Below are 19,299 nucleotides of genomic sequence, written 5' to 3'. Positions count from 1 at the left end.
TACAGTGATAGTAAACTCAGATAGTTGTCCCTTCAATCGTTAGAAGGTTAGAAGTACACATCTTCTGTTAGTAAACTCAGATACGTCCCTTTGTTAGGTTCTGTTAGTTGTACACATCTTACAGTGATAGTAAACTCAGATACGTCCCTTCAATCGTTAGAAGGTTCTGTTAGTTGTACACATCTTACAGTGATAGTAAACTCAGATACGTCCCTTCAATCGTTAGAAGGTTCTGTTAGTTGTACACATCTTACAGTGATAGTAAACTCAGATACGTCCCTTCAATCGTTAGAAGGTTCTGTTAGTTGTACACATCTTACAGTGATAGTAAACTCAGATACGTCCCTTCAATCGTTAGAAGGTTCTGTTAGTTGTACACATCTTACAGTGATAGTAAACTCAGATACGTCCCTTCAATCGTTAGAAGGTTCTGTTAGTTGTACACATCTTACAGTGATAGTAAACTCAGATACGTCCCTTCAATCGTTAGAAGGTTCTGTTAGTTGTACACATCTTACAGTTAGTAAACTTCAATCGTTAGAACTGTTAGTTGTACATCTTACAGTGATAGTAAACTCAGATACGTCCCTTCAATCGTTAGAAGGTTCTGTTAGTTGTACACATCTTACAGTGATAGTAAACTCAGATACGTCCCTTCAATCGTTAGAAGGTTCTGTTAGTTGTACACATCTTACAGTGATAGTAAACTCAGATACGTCCCTTCAATCGTTAGAAGGTTCTGTTAGTTGTACACATCTTACAGTGATAGATAGTAAACTCAGATACGTCCCTTCAATCGTTAGAAGGTTCTGTTAGTTGTACACATCTTACAGTGATAGTAAACTCAGATACGTCCCTTCAATCGTTAGAAGGTTCTGTTAGTTGTACATATCTTACAGTGATAGTAAACTCAGATACGTCCCTTACGTTAGAAGGTTCTGTTAGTTGTACACATCTTACAGTGATAGTAAACTCAGATACGTCCCTTCAATCGTTAGAAGGTTCTGTTAGTTGTACACATCTTACAGTGATAGTAAACTCAGATACGTCCCTTCAATCGTTAGAAGGTTCTGTTAGTTGTACACATCTTACAGTGATAGTAAACTCAGATACGTCCCTTCAATCGTTAGAAGGTTCTGTTAGTTGTACACATCTTACAGTGATAGTAAACTCAGATACGTCCCTTCAATCGTTAGAAGGTTCTGTTAGTTGTACACATCTTACAGTGATAGTAAACTCAGATACGTCCCTTCAGTAAACTCAGATACGTCCCTTCAATCGTTAGAAGGTTCTGTTAGTTGTACACATCTTACAGTGATAGTAAACTCAGATACGTCCCTTCAATCGTTAGAAGGTTCTGTTAGTTGTACACATCTTACAGTGATAGTAAACTCAGATACGTCCCTTCAATCGTTAGAAGGTTCTGTTAGTTGTACACATCTTACAGTGATAGTAAACTCAGATACGTCCCTTCAATCGTTAGAAGGTTCTGTTAGTTGTACACATCTTACAGTGATAGTAAACTCAGATACGTCCCTTCAATCGTTAGAAGGTTCTGTTAGTTGTACACATCTTACAGTGATAGTAAACTCAGATACGTCCCTTCAATCGTTAGAAGGTTCTGTTAGTTGTACACATCTTACAGTGATAGTAAACTCAGATACGTCCCTTCAATCGTTAGAAGGTTCTGTTAGTTGTACACATCTTACAGTGATAGTAAACTCAGGATGTTCCACAGGATCATAGTCACTGTAACTAACTGATAAAACTGAGACGTACTCATCACGAAGGAAGTTGTAAATATGCCGCTAGAGGACGCTCCTAACAGGAACCGGAACATGGTGTAGCTGATGTGTTCTGGGAGATAGTTGAGAGAGAAGCCGCAGATCAGATTCACCAGCAACGACACCATTAGAGCGGTTTTACGTCCAAACCTAGAAAATAAATAGTGAAAAGTGACGTAATTTGTATGATTTATTGTATCAAGGTCCCGTTTTACGAAGCGATGTTAATAGCCAAGATCACCTAAAGTATATATAAGGTTGTTATGCACGTAAATGCGTGAATTTCCAATAGAAGCTATAGTTTCAACCCGTGGATATGGATACTAAGTAAGTTTGGTTAAAGGGACAGACACTAGTTTCAGCCCGTGAAAGTGGTCACTAAGTTTAGTTAATCTACAAACCTGTAAGACATATGGATAAAGTTACAATTATGTGAAACATGAGTCTGTGACTTTGAAATGCTAAAATACCCTTAAAAAATTGACTAAAACTCGACTCCATAATTGTTACTCCTCAGACGCACGTGCGTTTTTAAAATGATGAGAAATACATTTTGTGATATTAAAAACACCAGGATGACCAAAAACATTTCGAATGTACGGAAAATGATGATCTATACCATAAAATCTAAATAAAGAATGATTTCAGTTATCAAAAACCGCTGTAATAGTCCAAAATATGCCTTAGTGTTTAAAAACTAGGGCATGTCCCTTTAATGTAAACACCTGTAGCACATTTTGATAAAGTTACAATACAGCCAATACACTGAGACAAGAGTCTGTGACGTTGGAACGGGAAAATACCCTTAAAAATAAACTAGAGCTCGTCTCCATAACCGTTACTTCTCAGAGAGACGTGCGTGTTTTTATTTTTTTATTTTTTTTAAAGAAAGAAAGAAAGAAAATGCATTTCGTGGTATTTGAAACATCAGAATGAACAAGAACACTTCGGTTGTACGGAAATGGATAATCTAAACAATAAAAATCTAAGCAATGTTTGGTTTCAGTTATCACAAACGTCTCTAACATAGTGAACAATACGTTGTAGTGTCTAAAATCTAGAATCTATCACGTATAATACTAGTAGTCCAAAATATGCCTTAGTGTTTAAAAACCAGGGTATGTCCCTTTATTCTAAATACCTGTAACACATTTTAGTGTCCAAACTCTAGGATCTGTCTCTTAAAGGTGATCTTAGTGCTACGATCGCTTCGTAAACAGAGATCCTGCTATATGGTGTACGTACTGAAAACGTTGAAATGACGCCACGTGTTTTCGAATAAAGTTTGGAAAAGTCTGCATTTGGTTTGCAGCACTTACATGAAAACAAAACGAGGATTAATATTTTTGTTTTTGTCTTTATTGGGAATACAAAATATGTACAGTAAAATAAATTTAAACTGTTTAGCTTCATAATGTTATTAAAGTTGACCCCCCCCCCCCCCCCCCCCCAGTGCTCTCTACATCTGCCTTGGTCTCTCCTAATTGGCCAAGGTGCCCCTCATTTGGCTTTCTGTCACATTTTCCATATACCCAAGGCAACTTTAATGACTATGCCTCAAAATGACTTCATTTGGATCCAAAATGTCATGGTGTGTCACAATATTATTAAACGAGGAGGCGCGGTATTATTTCTGGTATAGATGACGTTGTTATAGCTACCGCGGTAAATTGAAATATATATATCTGTCACCAACCATACATCTTGTTTGGTCTTACCAGTAACAGAAAACGCAGAACATTGCTTTTAATACATCAGTTTTCCGCGTTTCGTGTCCGTATCGCAAACGCGCCGAGTAAACAAACCGCGTACACCAAGTACTTTCAAAGTTAATTTAAAAAAAAAAAAAATTAACCTTCGAGTGTATTTTCTTTTCAATTCAAATTTTCCGCGGAAGCTACAACAGCGCCATCTATACCGGAAATAATGCCGCACCGTCTTCGATAATAATATTGAGACACATCATGACATCGTGGGATCAAATAAGGTCATTTGGAGGCAAAGTCGAAGTCATAAAAATTGCCTTTGCTATATGGATAATGTGAAGGAAAGTGTTTAGGATACCAAGGCAAATGATGGCCACCATGACCAATGAGGAAGTATTAAGGCAGACGAGGACATAAAAAATATATATATATATATATATATATATACCCAACTTTTCCCTTTTTTGTGCAATCCATGCATTAAAAAAAAAAAACCACTATAAAAACCAGTACCCCCCCCCCGAATTCTTTTGTTTACCCCCCCCCCCCCGAACAAACAAACAACAACAACAACAACAAACAAATAAACAGACAACAAAACCTCGAGCTGACCAGAAACGACTACTTATATTTTTATTGACTTTTTCACCAACCGTGGGAGCGACTCAAAAGTGCGGTCAGCATGAAATTCGTCAGTGGTGAGAACGACAAATAATTACCTAATGTTTGACATCCAACAGCTGGGCCCGTGCTTATAAAACTTAAAGTCATGACTTGAATAAAGTCTAGATTTTAACGTCATTGCAGCGCCATTCAAATAGCATTACGTTAAAGTCTGGACTTTATTAAAGTCTAGACTTTAAGTTTTATAAGCACGGGCCCAGCTGTTGGATGTCAAACATTAGGTAATTATGATACATTATCTTGAGTTCACATTTGTTTAACGACACCACTAGCGCACATTGATTAATTAATCATCGGCTATTGGATTTCAAACATGTGCTAATTATGGCATGTGTTTCTCACAAGAAATCCGCTACATTTTTCCATTAGGTCGGTAAATTCACAGGGTTTAACGTTTACATTCAGAGCAAGGTGTCGGCCCAAGCTAATAAAGCTGGTCTGACCCACGGCACTAACTAACGACCGCCGGTAGTAGGGGTGCATAGTAGAAGGTTACAAGTGCCTCTTAACAATGCCAGAAGTAACTACTGAACACTCCCCGAAGTAGTCAGACTAAGCCCACAGCTAAAAGCTGATGGCGAATGGTAGGTGTGTGGCACAGATAGCCACAAGAGACAAGCACATGTCGCAGCTGGAGAGACAAGGACTGGGATGTGGAGGTGGACAGCGAAAGAAGTTGAAAAATAGGAAGTGTTGCCAGATCGGGAAGAAATGAGACGGAAAGGAAAGGGGGCAGTTGAATAAAAAAAAAGGTGTGGGTGGGGGTGGGGGGGGGGTGGGTGTCGGCTCATGTCCGATCCATAACCATATGTCTGACACCATATAACCGTAAATAAAATGTGTTGAGTGCGTCGTTAAATAAAACATGTCTTTCTTTCCGTCCATGACAGGATTTTTTTCCATTAACGGATCTTTTACATGCACTTTCCTCCCACAGACAGGACATTACATACCATGTGGAGAGCTGCGAGGGATGGGGTAAAAATCCAATGGGTTTGTCGTGGAGGTTGATCCTACAAATCAGGCACTTCAGGCGAGCGCTTTGTCATGTTGTTATTCAGAAAACATGAAAAACTCAGAAGAGCGCTCTTTCAACTGAGCTTACTCCCACCGCGATATTTTGTAAATTTATTCATTGCATAGTAGCCCATTTGTAAAGCGTTCACCTGATGTACGGTCGGTCTATGGTCAATCCACGTCAGTGGACCCATTGGGCTATTTATTTATTGCTCCATTCAGTGAACACCGACAGGTATATATATATATACATATACATATATATAAAGACCAAAAAAAAAAAAAGGAAAAAAAAAAAGACTAGTATATCAAGAGCCGTGATATGTACTATCCTGTGGGGTGGTGCATATAATACATCCCTTATTACAAATGGAAAAATGTAAACAGTTTTCTCTCTAAGACTATATGTCAGGATTACCAAACTTTGACATCCAGTAGCCAATTATTAAGAACTCAGTGTGCTCTAGTGGTGTCGTTAAACAAAATAAGCTAACCTTTTACAAATTCTCTATTAGCCTGAGACATATTACTATAGAGACAATCTCGGGAAATAAAAGAAAGCAAAGTAATGTATGCGTAATGACACCTCAGCGCATTGTTAGGTCAACGGCTATTTAAATATATAATTAGGCTTAAATAATAATATGGTAATTGGCGCGATATTAACATAATTAAAAGCCAGTTCGTGACGATTATTAACATAATTTATGACTAAGGTGCGTACGTGTGAATGTCCGACATTTACGTTTTGTCTTAAAGACACTGACCCTACTTATTGCTCAATATAAAACAGTACAGGCCAATGCTAGTCTCAGAGTACCAACTGCCATGACAAAGTTGGCCAACTTTCTGCTGTCACGACTTCTGTTAGTCTAGAGTACCAACTGCCATGGCAAAGTTGGCCAACTTTCTGCTGTCACGACTTATGTTAGTGTCAGACTACCAACTGCCATTACAAAGTTGGCCAACTTTCTGCTGTCACGACTTCTGTTAGTCTCAGACTACCAACTGCCATGACAAAGTTGGCCAACGTTCTGCTGTCACGACTAATGTTAGTGTCAGACTACCAACTGCCACGACAAAGTTGGCCAACTTTCTGCTGTCACGACTTCTACGACTGTCCAGTTTCTAGTCTGAGCGCTCTTAAAACTCGATTTTCGTCATTGTTAATCTGACCGCACCCATCGAAGTCGGGAGTTGGAGAAATTACAACACAACCGTCGAGTTGGCCAACTTCATCGTGACAGTTGACAGTCTGACCCTAGCATAACACAGATTTTTTTTACAGTTAAAGAAGAATTCCGCGGCACTAAACGCATTCAATGTCGCTCATAGACAATCTGATTAAAATTAGCTCTACTGGTCTACCAGTAGATCTAACAGCATTGCGTGAACTCCCATATCCAGGTGACATTTCATCTATAAATAACAATTTTAATATCGACCAATCACACTTCGCCTTTTACAGCGTTATTTGGAAGCATACAAATTCTAAAATTATCGGGCGAGACTATTTATGCAATTGTTGGTCTATTTCAACATTAAAAAAACGGGGGGGGGGGGGGGGGGGGGAGGTGTTGCAGTACTAAACTCTGGATTGTATACTAGTATAAATAGAAGTATGGCTATACCATCACGGTTTTGTTTCTCGTCGTATACGACTTCTACTACTGTCCAATTGCTAGTCTGAGCGCTCTTACAACTCGATTCTCGTCGTATACGACTTCTACGACTGTCCTGTTGCTAGTCTGAGCGCACTTACAACTCGATTCTCGTCGTATACGACTTCTACGACTGTCCAGTTGCTAGTATGAGCGCTCTTACAACTCGATTCTCGTCGTATACGACTTCTACGACTGTCCAGTTGCTACTATGAGCGCTCTTACAACTCTTACAACTCGAGTCTCGTCGTATACGACTTCTACGACTGTCCATTTGCTAGTCTGAGCGCTCTTACAACTCGATTCTCTTCGTATACGACTTCTACTACTGTCCAGTTGCTAGTATGAGCGCTCTTACAACTCGATTCTTGTCGTATACGACTTCTACGACTGTCCATTTGCTAGTCTGAGCGCTCTTACAACTCGATTCTCGTCGTATACGACTTCTACGACTGTCCATTTGCTAGTATGAGCGCTCTTACAACTCGATTCTCGTCGTATACGACTTCTACTACTGTCCAGTTGCTAGTATGAGCGCTCTTACAACTCGATTCTCGTCGTATACGACTTCTACGACTGTCCAGTTGCTAGTCTGAGCGCTCTTACAACTCGATTCTCGTCGTATACGACTTCTACGACTGTCCAGTTGCTAGTATGAGCGCTCTTACAACTCGATTCTCGTCGTATACGACTTCTACTACTGTCCAGTTGCTAGTATGAGCGCTCTTACAACTCGATTCTCGTCGTATACGACTTCTACGACTGTCCAGTTGCTAGTCTGAGCGCTCTTACAACTCGATTCTCGTCGTATACGACTTCTACGACTGTCCAGTTGCTAGTATGAGCGCTCTTACAACTCGATTCTCGTCGTATACGACTTCTACTACTGTCCAGTTGCTAGTCTGAGCGCTCTTACAACTCTTACAACTCGAGTCTCGTCGTATACGACTTCTACGACTGTCCATTTGCTAGTCTGAGCGCTCTTACAACTCGATTCTCGTCGTATACGACTTCTACTACTGTCCAGTTGCTAGTATGAGCGCTCTTACAACTCGATTCTCGTCGTATACGACTTCTACGACTGTCCAGTTGCTAGTCTGAGCGCTCTTACAACTCGATTCTCGTCGTATACGACTTCTACGACTGTCCAGTTGCTAGTATGAGCGCTCTTACAACTCGATTCTCGTCGTATACGACTTCTACGACTGTCCAGTTGCTAGTCTGAGCGCTCTTACAACTCGATTATCGTCGTATACGACTTCTACGACTGTCCTGTTGCTAGTCTGAGCGCTCTTACAACTCGATTCTCGTCGTATACGACTTCTACGACTGTCCAGTTGCTAGTCTGAGCGCTCTTACAACTCGATTCTCGTCGTATACGACTTCTACGACTGTCCTGTTGCTAGTCCGACCGCTCTTACAACTCGATTCTCGTCGTATACGACTTCTACTACTGTCCAGTTGCTAGTCTGAGCGCTCTTACAACTCGATTCTCGTCGTATACGACTTCTACGACTGTCCAGTTGCTAGTATGAGCGCTCTTACAACTCGATTCTCGTCGTATACGACTTCTACTACTGTCCAGTTGCTAGTCTGAGCGCTCTTACAACTCTTACAACTCGAGCCTCGTCGTATACGACTTCTACGACTGTCCATTTGCTAGTCTGAGCGCTCTTACAACTCGATTCTCGTCGTATACGACTTCTACTACTGTCCAGTTGCTAGTATGAGCGCTCTTACAACTCGATTCTCGTCGTATACGACTTCTACGACTGTCCAGTTGCTAGTCTGAGCGCTCTTACAACTCGATTCTCGTCGTATACGACTTCTACGACTGTCCAGTTGCTAGTATGAGCGCTCTTACAACTCGATTCTCGTCGTATACGACTTCTACGACTGTCCAGTTGCTAGTCTGAGCGCTCTTACAACTCGATTCTCGTCGTATACGACTTCTACTACTGTCCAGTTGCTAGTCTGAGCGCTCTTACAACTCGATTCTCGTCGTATACGACTTCTACGACTGTCCAGTTGCTAGTCTGAGCGCTCTTACAACTCGATTCTCGTCGTATACGACTTCTACGACTGTCCAGTTGCTAGTATGAGCGCTCTTACAACTCGATTCTGGTCGTATACGACTTCTACGACTGTCCAGTTGCTAGTATGAGCGCTCTTACAACTCGATTCTCGTCGTATACGACTTCTACGACTGTCCAGTTGCTAGTCTGAGCGCTCTTACAACTCGATTCTCGTCGTATACGACTTCTACGACTGTCCAGTTGCTAGTCTGAGCGCTCTTACAACTCGATTCTCGTCGTATACGACTTCTACTACTGTCCAGTTGCTAGTCTGAGCGCTCTTACAACTCGATTCTCGTCGTATACGACTTCTACTACTGTCCAGTTGGTAGTATGAGCGCTTTTACAACTCTATTCTCGTCGTATATGACTTCTACGACTGTCCAGTTGCTAGTATGAGCGCTCTTACAACTCGATTCTCGTCGTATACGACTTCTACGACTGTCCTGTTGCTAGTCTGAGCGCTCTTACAACTCGATTCTCGTCGTATACGACTTCTACTACTGTCCAGTTGCTAGTCTGAGCGCTCTTACAACTCGATTCTCGTCGTATACGACTTCTACGACTGTCCAGTTGCTAGTATGAGCGCTCTTACAACTCGATTCTCGTCGTATACGACTTCTACGACTGTCCAGTTGCTAGTATGAGCGCTCTTACAGATCGATTCTCGTCGTATACGACTTCTACGACTGTCCAGTTGCTAGTCTGAGCGCTCTTACAACTCGATTCTCGTCGTATACGACTTCTACGACTGTCCAGTTGCTAGTCTGAGCGCTCTTACAACTCGATTCTCGTCGTATACACACGACTTCTACGACTGTCCAGTTGCTAGTCTGAGCGCTCTTACAACTCGATTCTCGTCGTATACGACTTCTACGACTGTCCAGTTGCTAGTATGAGCGCTCTTACAACTCGATTCTCGTCGTATACGACTTGTACGACTGTCCAGTTGCTAGTATGAGCGCTCTTACAACTCGATTCTCGTCGTATACGACTTGTACGACTGTCCAGTTGCTAGTATGAGCGCTCTTACAACTCGATTCTCGTCGTATACGACTTCTACGACTGTCCAGTTGCTAGTATGAGCGCTCTTACAACTCGATTCTCGTCGTATACGACTTCTACGACTGTCCTGTTGCTAGTCTGAGCGCTCTTACAACTCGATTCTCGTCGTATACGACTTCTACTACTGTCCAGTTGCTAGTCTGAGCGCTCTTACAACTCGATTCTCGTCGTATACGACTTCTACGACTGTCCAGTTGCTAGTATGAGCGCTCTTTCAACTCGATTCTCGTCGTATACGACTTCTACGACTGTCCAGTTGGTAGTATGAGCGCTCTTACAACTCGATTCTCATCGTATACGACTTCTACGACCGATTAGTAGTTAGTAGTAGTCAGGAGTTTGGGAAATTACAAAGGAACCGTCGAGTTGGCCAACTACATCGTGACAGTTGACAGTCTGAGCCTAGTATTACAAGCACTGTAGTGGTCACACCAAGTGCATTGGGTTTCAGTCTGCGTCGCGTTGTCTCAATGCGTTGGGACAAAAAAAAACATCAGTAATAAACGGCCTCGACCTAGAAGAAATGCGGTTGGGAATGATATCTATTTTTTATTTGTGTCACAAAGCAGACTAAAGGCGATTTACATGGTGCGACCATTACAATGCTTATATTTCAGCCGGTTGAGTGCTCGCCTGAGGTGCTTGCGTCGCAGGATCGAACCACATCGGATGGATCCATTCAACTAATTGGTTTTGTCTCGTTCCAACCAGTGCACCATAACTGGTCAAAGGCCATGGTATGTACTTTCCTGTCTGTGGGGAAGTGCATATGTAGTGGGTTTCCTCTGATGACTACGAATCATAATTACCAAATGTTTGACACCCAGTAGCCGATGGTTAATTAATCAATGTGCTCTAGTAGTGTAGTTAAACAAAGAAAACGTTTAACAATGCTTATACGCTTGTCCATTTTAATGCAACAACGCGTGTCAAAATTGCAAGGAAAATCACATATATAACTCGCATAGTGTGACCAAGGCCTTACATCTATATTTCGCCTTTTTAGTTCATAAGGCAAGATCATTACACACTAATGGCTTATGTTACCAACACCCTATTGTGAAAAATTCTATGAGTTTCTGGTCGTCCTGTTATACAGGTGTTTATAACAGCTCCGACCGGATTTTTATGAGAAACGGGACAGGTATAGTATCGAATTATTTTCAGTATTCTGTGTACCGTAGATCCCGGAATAGAGGCCTCTCTTGATTTTTGTTTTTTGTTCACTAAAGCACATTGATTTATTAACCATCGGCTACTGGATGTCAAACATTTGGTAATTTTGACATACAAACTTAGAGAGAATAAACCTGCTACATTTTTCCATTAATAGCAAAGGATCTTTTATATGCACTTTCTCCACAGACAGGAAAGCACATACCACGGCCTTTCACCACGTGTGGTGCACTGGTTGGAACGAGACAAAACTCAATCAGCTGAATAGATCCACTGAGGTGGTTCGATCCTGCAACGCAGGCGCCTCAAGCGAGCACTCGACCTCTTGAGCTAAATCCCCCCTCCCCAACACCTCCGCCCACCTCCCTGAATAAAAGCCTGCCTCTGTTAGAGGCCGGGTCTCAGAGTGTCTGTAAACTAATAGAAACCTGCCTTCTATAAAGATCAACTTCTGTTATTGTAGCTTTGTCAGGTTGGGGGGGGGGGGGGGGGGGGGGGCGTAGCTCAGTGGTAAAGCCTGGTGCGCGATCGATCTAGGATCAATCCCCTTCGGTGGGCCCATTGGGCTATTTCTTGTTCCAGCCAGTGCTCCACAACTGGTGTAGCAAAGGCCGTGGTGTGTACTATCCTGTCTGTGGGATGGTGCATATAAAAGATCCCTTGCTACTAATCGAAAAGAGTAGGCCATGTAGTGGAGACAGCGGGTTTCCGCTCTCAATATCTGTGTGGTCCTCAACCATATGTCCGTCGCCATATAACCGTAAAGAAAATGTGTTGAGTGCGTCGTTAAATGAAACATTTCCTTCTTTCCTTTCTTATCAGGTTAGTGGTCATGTTATGCTCGTCATGTCCATTGCATAACGTGAAAAGCTTACAACCACATGGCGAGAACAGAAAAGAAGGTGATTACATTTCTTAGTGAACAAAGAGGTTTTCTCGTGTATTCGAAACTTCGGACGCCTACATTGGAATATGACCTTACAATAAGGCTATGTTAAAACAATTACATGTAAAATTAAAAAAATAAAAAAATAAAAAAATAAATAGAAGCCTGCGTTAAACAGAGGTCTGCCTTTAAAGCGACAGACCCTAGTTTTTTTTTTTTTTTTTTTTGTTTTTTTTTTTAACGACGCACTCAACACATTTTATTTACGGTTATATGGCGTGAGACATATGGTTAAGGACCACACAGATTTTGAGAGGAAACCCGCTGTTGCCACTACATGTGCTACTCTTTCCGATTAGCAACAAGGGATCTTTTATTTGCGCTTCCCACAGGCAGGATAGCACAAACCATGGCTTTTGTTGAACCAGTTATGGATCACTGGTCGGTGCAAGTGGTTTACACCTACTCATTGAGCCATGCGGAGCACTCACTCAGGGTTTGAAGTCGGTATCTGGATTAAAAATCCCATGCCTCGACTGGGATCCGAACTCAGTACCTACCAGCCTGTTGACCGATGACCTAATCACGACGCCACCGAGGCCGGTAACCCTAGTTTTTAAACACTAAGGCATATTTTTCACGTAGACTCTAGTTTCAACCCGTAAAAATGGACACTAAGTCTGGTTAAGTTACAAACCTGTAAAAAGAATGGATATAACAGAGTGAAACAAGAGTCTGTGTCGTTGAAATACGCTTAAAAATAGACTAAAACGCGACTCCATAGCTGTTACTTCTCAGACGCACGTGCGTTTTAAAAAATAAATAAAAAAAATGCATTTTGTGGCATTAGAAACACCAGAATGACCAGAAAAATTTGGGCTGTACGGAAATGGATGATCTAAACAATAAAATATAAGTAATGTTTGATTTCAGTGATCATAAACGGTTCCAATAGTGAAAAATATGCTTTAGTGTTTAAAAACTAGGGTCTGTCCCTTAGATACGGACCGGGTCTCGGAGCGTCATTAGCAACCAACAACTAACCACTAACCCACTGCCCTGGACAGACAGCCCACATAGCTGAGGTGTGTGCCCAGGACAGTGTGCTTGAACCTTAATTGGATATAAGAACAAAAATAAGTTGACATGAATGAATGAATACATGAATGAATGAATGAATGTTTAAATGAATGAATGAATGAATGAATGAATGAATGAATGAATGGATGAATGAATGGATGAATGAATGAATGAATGGATGCATGGATGAATGAATGTTTAAATGAATGAATGGATGAATGAATGAATGAATGAATGAATGAATGAATGAATGAATGAATGAATGGATGGATGGATGGATGGATGGATGGATGAACGAATGAATGTTTAAATGAATGAATAAATGAATGAATGACGGGTGCCACGAACATTTTTTTTTACGGTATACGAGAGAATTCGGATGAAGTGCACTCTGTGTAACAGACTGTGAATTTTTGACAACGAAACGGTCTCTAAGTACACAGTGTAAAATACACACAATTTTCAAACGACGACTTTACTCAAATTAAACTGATATGATAATGACTAACGCGCACGCTACACGAAGAAACGCGACACCCTTTTATGAATCAGGCTCACTCTGTTTCGAACAGTGGTGTCTGGTTTCTGCTTGCAGTGGGTGTACTGGCCGGCAAACCAGAATTATATTAATGAACTCCCAAATAATGGCATAAAAGCCGGTAGCATCACGTTTAAGAAACCATGATCCCTTTAGAATTCGAAAATTTTAAAATTGGTAGTTTTTAACATAGAGTTCACTCTGTTCTTATTCCACACAATTCTGTTGAAGTTTGTTGTTGTTTAGTAATACCACTAATGCACATTGATGTATGAATCGACGCCTATTCAAGGCATACTGTCACGGATTTAAGGACCTTATTTCTCCAAAAGTGGATAATAAATGAAAATTACATTAATGTTTAGAAACCAAATCTGGCTATTGAATCACCTTAACTAAACCATGATGGAGTGGAATCCATGTCAATCCTCTTGACAATATTAATTTTTAAATTATGGACCATTGCCATAATTCTTTTTTTTTTTTTTTACAAAATATCATTAATAACTGGAGTATGATGATTAATTAGATTGTTGAATAAAGTACATTTTGGGACAATTCAAATACATATTTTTCACATAATACTTTGTTAGGCCATTTAATAGGTCAGTGGTCTGTGACAATATGCCTTTCAGTATTGGATGTCAAACATTTGGTAATTTTGACGTTTAGTCTTACAGAGGACGCCCGCTACTTTTGTTTTCATTAAAGACACAGTTTGCTGCATTGTAAGATGTTTCTCACTAATAAAATATTTCTACGATTAAACTTACATATTAAATATATTATCTTGTTTAGAATATCAGTGTCTGTATATTCAATGTGTTTCTGGTCGTCTTAATATTTGTAAGAAACCCAAACTGGATTTTGTCTTCAAATAATTTCGTATGTACGAAAACACTATATTTTAGGAAATAAAATGAAATTTAACCTAGTACAAACACGTTTAATATACAGCCACTAATATTTTATGCAGAAAAATATATTTAATATGTAATTACAATCGTTAAAAAGTCTCTGTTAGTCGATAACATCTTAAGAATTGCAGCAAACTCAGGAATGTCCCTTTAATAGCAAGGACTATTTTATATGTACCATCCCACAGACAGGATAATACATACCACGGCCTTTGTTATACCAGTCGTGGTACACAAGCTAGAACGAGAAATAGTGCTGAAGCAAATTCCCAAATTCGGGCATAAAAGATAGATATATTCAGTGAATGTGTGCTAACTTGAGTCCTTTTAATATATTTAGCTGTGTATGTACGGTTCTATTAACTGTTATTCTGTTACCTGCCATGTAGGCACTAACTTAGTCTGTAGTTAATTAGGGGCTAACAATCAGACCAATTAGTGTCAACCTAACTTCCAGCAATCAAGAACACAATGGATTGTAATCGTTGCCCCCAGATTAACAGTTAAGGACTATAAACCATGGGAATTACGTGTCAACAAATATATCTATCGCATAAATATTCATTTTTTTTTAGACATGAAATAGAGATCCAAGGAGAGTAGCTCTGCTGTTCGTACATTTGAGGTCAACTTTATCGGGATACCTGTGTGTCATTCTGAGAACCATATAGTATCTGTTTTACCATGTTGTTAAACGATGTTTCATGTTGGAAAGGAAATTAATAACCTACAAGCCAACTTGTAATTTCTGTGATTTACACCGTGCTTATAATTATAGGATAAGAAACAAGTTTCCATTTCATATCATGTTTATGTCCCGAATGAAATAATTTTCAGTTGTCACGAGCTTTAGCGAGTGACAATGAAAACTATTTCACGGGGTACATAAACATGATACGAAATGGCAATGAGTTTAATATCCTATGTATTACCCATAATCGATCTTAATTTATATCACTCAACTCGTTTGGTTAATGTTCCTGTAAGGTTGTAGTGCGCCAATCAATCACGTCAAAGTGTTACGCCAAGTGGGACGAATCACTTTGATATGTATCAAGATATTCTTAACGTTATGTGTAATAATACAGTTTTAAATTTTTAATTTTTTCCTGGATTTTCATAAATCGCATTTATTAAGCCAAAAATATGGTGGTGTATAATGTTGATTACTATTTTAGTAGTAGGTCTACATACCTGTCAGAGAAGGCCCCTATTACGAAGACACCGACTAGAAACCCAGCCATGAAGAGAGACTGGGCGTTGGTTCTGTCCAAAGTGTTATCACACACCATGTCATACTGGAACAAAGAAAATACATGTAATATAATCATTATACAGTCAGATGAAGCCACATTTTATCACAACAAATACTGTCACATTTATCACCAATGGCACGACTTGTGGTATTAACTGCTCTATCAAACGTTATGTGCACCACGAACTTTGACCCAGCCGGATGTTACTTGGTTTAGTACTGCCTATAGGGCCTTGTTCAGCTATACTAAAGGGGTATTATTCGGCCCTGACACAATACTTAGGTCTCTCTACACAGTTCACTTCCGGGTGAGAGTTTATCGATGACGGTCCACTATATAGTTCCCAATTGTGACATATGTTGTGGTTCACATATTCAGTTCTGGTCATTGCGTAAGAATTGAAACGATTTGTATTGATAATAGTATGCCTTATGGCTGGATTTTGCCAATGTTATTTTGTAATATTGTGCATTAATTTGTTTGTTTTATTGGAGGGGCATGGGTGTATAGCGGAAGAGACAGCCGGAGTGAATCGGTTAATGAACCACCTGTTCGGACCGGTACTACACCCAGATGCAGTTATATAGCAAAAACCTGAGACGGACATGTTCTCAATTTTGGAGTGAAAATAAATGCTTGTATAATGTATGTTCGCAATGGTTTATGTTGTTAGTACCAACGAGAACCCGTTTTGTTAGCAATCTTCATCTGAAGTTGGGAAATGTAACATGGATTTCAATGGCAGATGGCATCTGTGTAGTGAAACCTTACCTGGGATACCGCGGTGGACACGAAAACAGAACTGTCATACACCCATTTATTACACGCCTCTGTTGCCAGTGTAGTATGGTTTATATTCCACGTGTCGTTGTTTTTACTGCCCGGGTCCCGAATGTAGACACGACACGGATCATATTCTATTCGTCCACCGACGATCTTAAAAGGAATGCTTTCGTTGATTAGTCGAGCGTGATCATGTGACTGGATGGCGTACGTGTCACTGTTGAGTCCTGGAATTACGCACCTGAGGGGAAAAAAATGAAAATGATAGCTGTTAATTTTCATAATGGATCGGCAATTTCTGTAACTTTTCAGAACTCATCGGTGAATTCTACGAATCATACCTTGGGTATACGGCATAGTATTAAACTTAGTTTTACTAGTACATTGTCTTATCTGAGCAACTAAAGTAAATGAACTATTCTCTTTCTCCCTCTTTCTATCTCTCACTCATGCTTTCTCCGTCTCTCTTTTTCTATCTCTCCCCCTCTCTCCCTCCCTCAGCCCCATCTCTCTCTCCCCCCATCTCTCTCTCTCTCTCTCTCTCTCTCTCTCTCTCTCTCTCTCTCTCTCTCTCTCTCTCTCTCTCTCTCTCTCTCTCTCTCTCTCTCTCTCTCTCTCTCTCTCTCTCTCTCAATAATCAGCCCCTATAGCCGAGACTGTCCCCAAATAGCTGATGTGGACTGTACGTTTGAACCTCGAATCAAATACAGTGACAAACATAAAGTTAAAATAATCAATACTAAGACGGCCCATAACCATAACGGGACTGCAGGCCACCAGACCGAGTTGCGTACGTTTGTTACCCACTAGCCAACAATTCTCCAACACACTTTAGTATTTGAAAATTATAATCAGACGACCACCCCTCTCAGGAACGTATGCAGGGAATTGTATAGGAGTAGGGGTTGACTGTCTAGCGGCGTTTTCAGCTTGGGGGAGGAGGTGTGTCTGATCATGCTTCTCCGGAACCCCCCCCCCCCCCCCCCCAAAAAAAAAAAAAAAAAAAGATAACATTTTCTTGTAGCATAGCATAACAGAGTTCGAACTCTAAACGCCCCCTCACCACCCCACCCCCCTTGATACGTTCCTGCCGATAGTGTTGTCCCTAGAAGCTCCGGTATCTTAAATCGATAAGCATGAATGGTAATGTGCCACATGTTTCATGTTTCTTAGGCAAATAACAAAGAATCGACACGTTATGCCTCCCAACAACGCAAACAACACGAATAACTGCAACATGCCATCCAGTATGAAATATAGGATACTCTCTCTGTAGGGCTAGCCCAGTAACAAAACGCTCGCCTGATGCGCGGTCGGTTTAGATTCGATCCACGTCGGTGGGCTCATTCGGCTATTTCTCGTTACAGCTAGTGCTCCACAACTAGTGCAACAAAGGTCGTGGCATGTACTATCCAGTCTGTGGGATGGTGCATATAAAAGATCCCTTGTTGCTAATCGAAAAGAGTAGCTCATGAAGTGGCCACATCGAGTTTACTCTCTCAATATCTGTGTGGTCCTTAACCATATGTCTGACGCCATATAACCGTAAATAAAATATGCTGAGTGCGTCGTTAAATAAAACATTTCTGTCCCTTCTATCGTTTTTCTCCGAATTTGAGGATTTTCACCAGCACCAGGGGGTAGTTGCTTATAACAGTGAGCTATTTGGCCAATTATCAGTGACACATGGTTTTCCAATTATTTCTTTTTTATATAATACATTCACCAAAATCAGCTATTATTCGTTATAATTCGCCTTCGACTGTTTAGCGAACGTATATTTTATAATGATACATTTTATTTTTGTCAGGTGCTTAAAATGGGCAATTGGGCATGCAATTTTGCTGTTAACTACTGTTCTGGACATAATTATTTTGAGCACAGCAACCCCTGGTAGTAAACATTACACTACAAGGTCTACAGGCTGGTAGGTACTGGGTTCGGATCCCAGTCGAGGCATGGGATTTTTATCCAGATACCGACTCCAAACCCCGAGTGAGTGCTTCGCAAGGCTCAGTGGGTAGGTGTAAACCACTTGCACCGACCAGTGATCCATAACTGGTTCAACAAATACCATGGTTTGTGCTATCCTGTCTGTGGGAAGCGCAAATAAAAGATCCCTTGCTGCTAATCAGAAGAGTAGCCCATGTAGTGGCGACAGCGGGTTTCCTCTCAAAATCTGTGTGGTCCTTAACCATATGTCTGACGCCATATAACCGTAAATAAAATGTGTTGAGTGCGTCGTTAAATAAAACATTTCTTTCTTTCAAACAAAATTATAAAAAAACCGCGATTAATATATGCGTTTCTTTCCTTGTTCGGTATATTTAATTATATAAATATTTCAGCCCTTTGTAGTGTAATAAAAGAAAGAAAGAAATGTTTTATTTAACGACGCACTCAACACATTTTATTTACGGTTATATGGCGTCAGACATATGGTTAAGACCCACACAGATATTGAGAGAGGAAACCCGCTGTCGCCACTTCTTCATGGGCTACTCTTTTCGATTAGCAGCAAGGGATCTTTTATATGCATCATCCCATAGACAGGGTAGTACATACCACAGCCTTTGATGTACCAGTCGTGGTGTACTGGCTGGAGCGAGAAATAACCCAATGGGCCCACTGACGGGGATCGATCCCACACCGACCGCGCATCAAGCGAGCA

General features: G+C 40.6%; 1 protein-coding gene across 2 annotated transcripts in view; it reads right to left on the bottom strand.

The window, feature by feature from the left end:
- The window catches only part of LOC121373665 (organic cation transporter protein-like), a 65,634-nt gene that overhangs the window by 18,464 nt on the left and 27,871 nt on the right, over nucleotides 1-19,299 (bottom strand). For both annotated transcript variants that reach the window (XM_041500385.1, XM_041500384.1), the window contains 3 exons: nucleotides 16,617-16,869; nucleotides 15,784-15,887; nucleotides 1,780-1,934 (listed from right to left, as the gene is read on the bottom strand). In XM_041500385.1, the coding sequence (XP_041356319.1) occupies nucleotides 1,780-1,934; nucleotides 15,784-15,887; nucleotides 16,617-16,869 (512 nt within the window). The remainder of the gene's footprint in view (nucleotides 1-1,779; nucleotides 1,935-15,783; nucleotides 15,888-16,616; nucleotides 16,870-19,299) is intronic.

The sequence above is a fragment of the Gigantopelta aegis genome, chromosome 5 (assembly GCF_016097555.1).
Source record: "Gigantopelta aegis isolate Gae_Host chromosome 5, Gae_host_genome, whole genome shotgun sequence".
NCBI classification, from domain to species: domain Eukaryota; kingdom Metazoa; phylum Mollusca; class Gastropoda; order Neomphalida; family Peltospiridae; genus Gigantopelta; species Gigantopelta aegis.
This window is presented reverse-complemented; position numbering and strand designations above follow the sequence as displayed.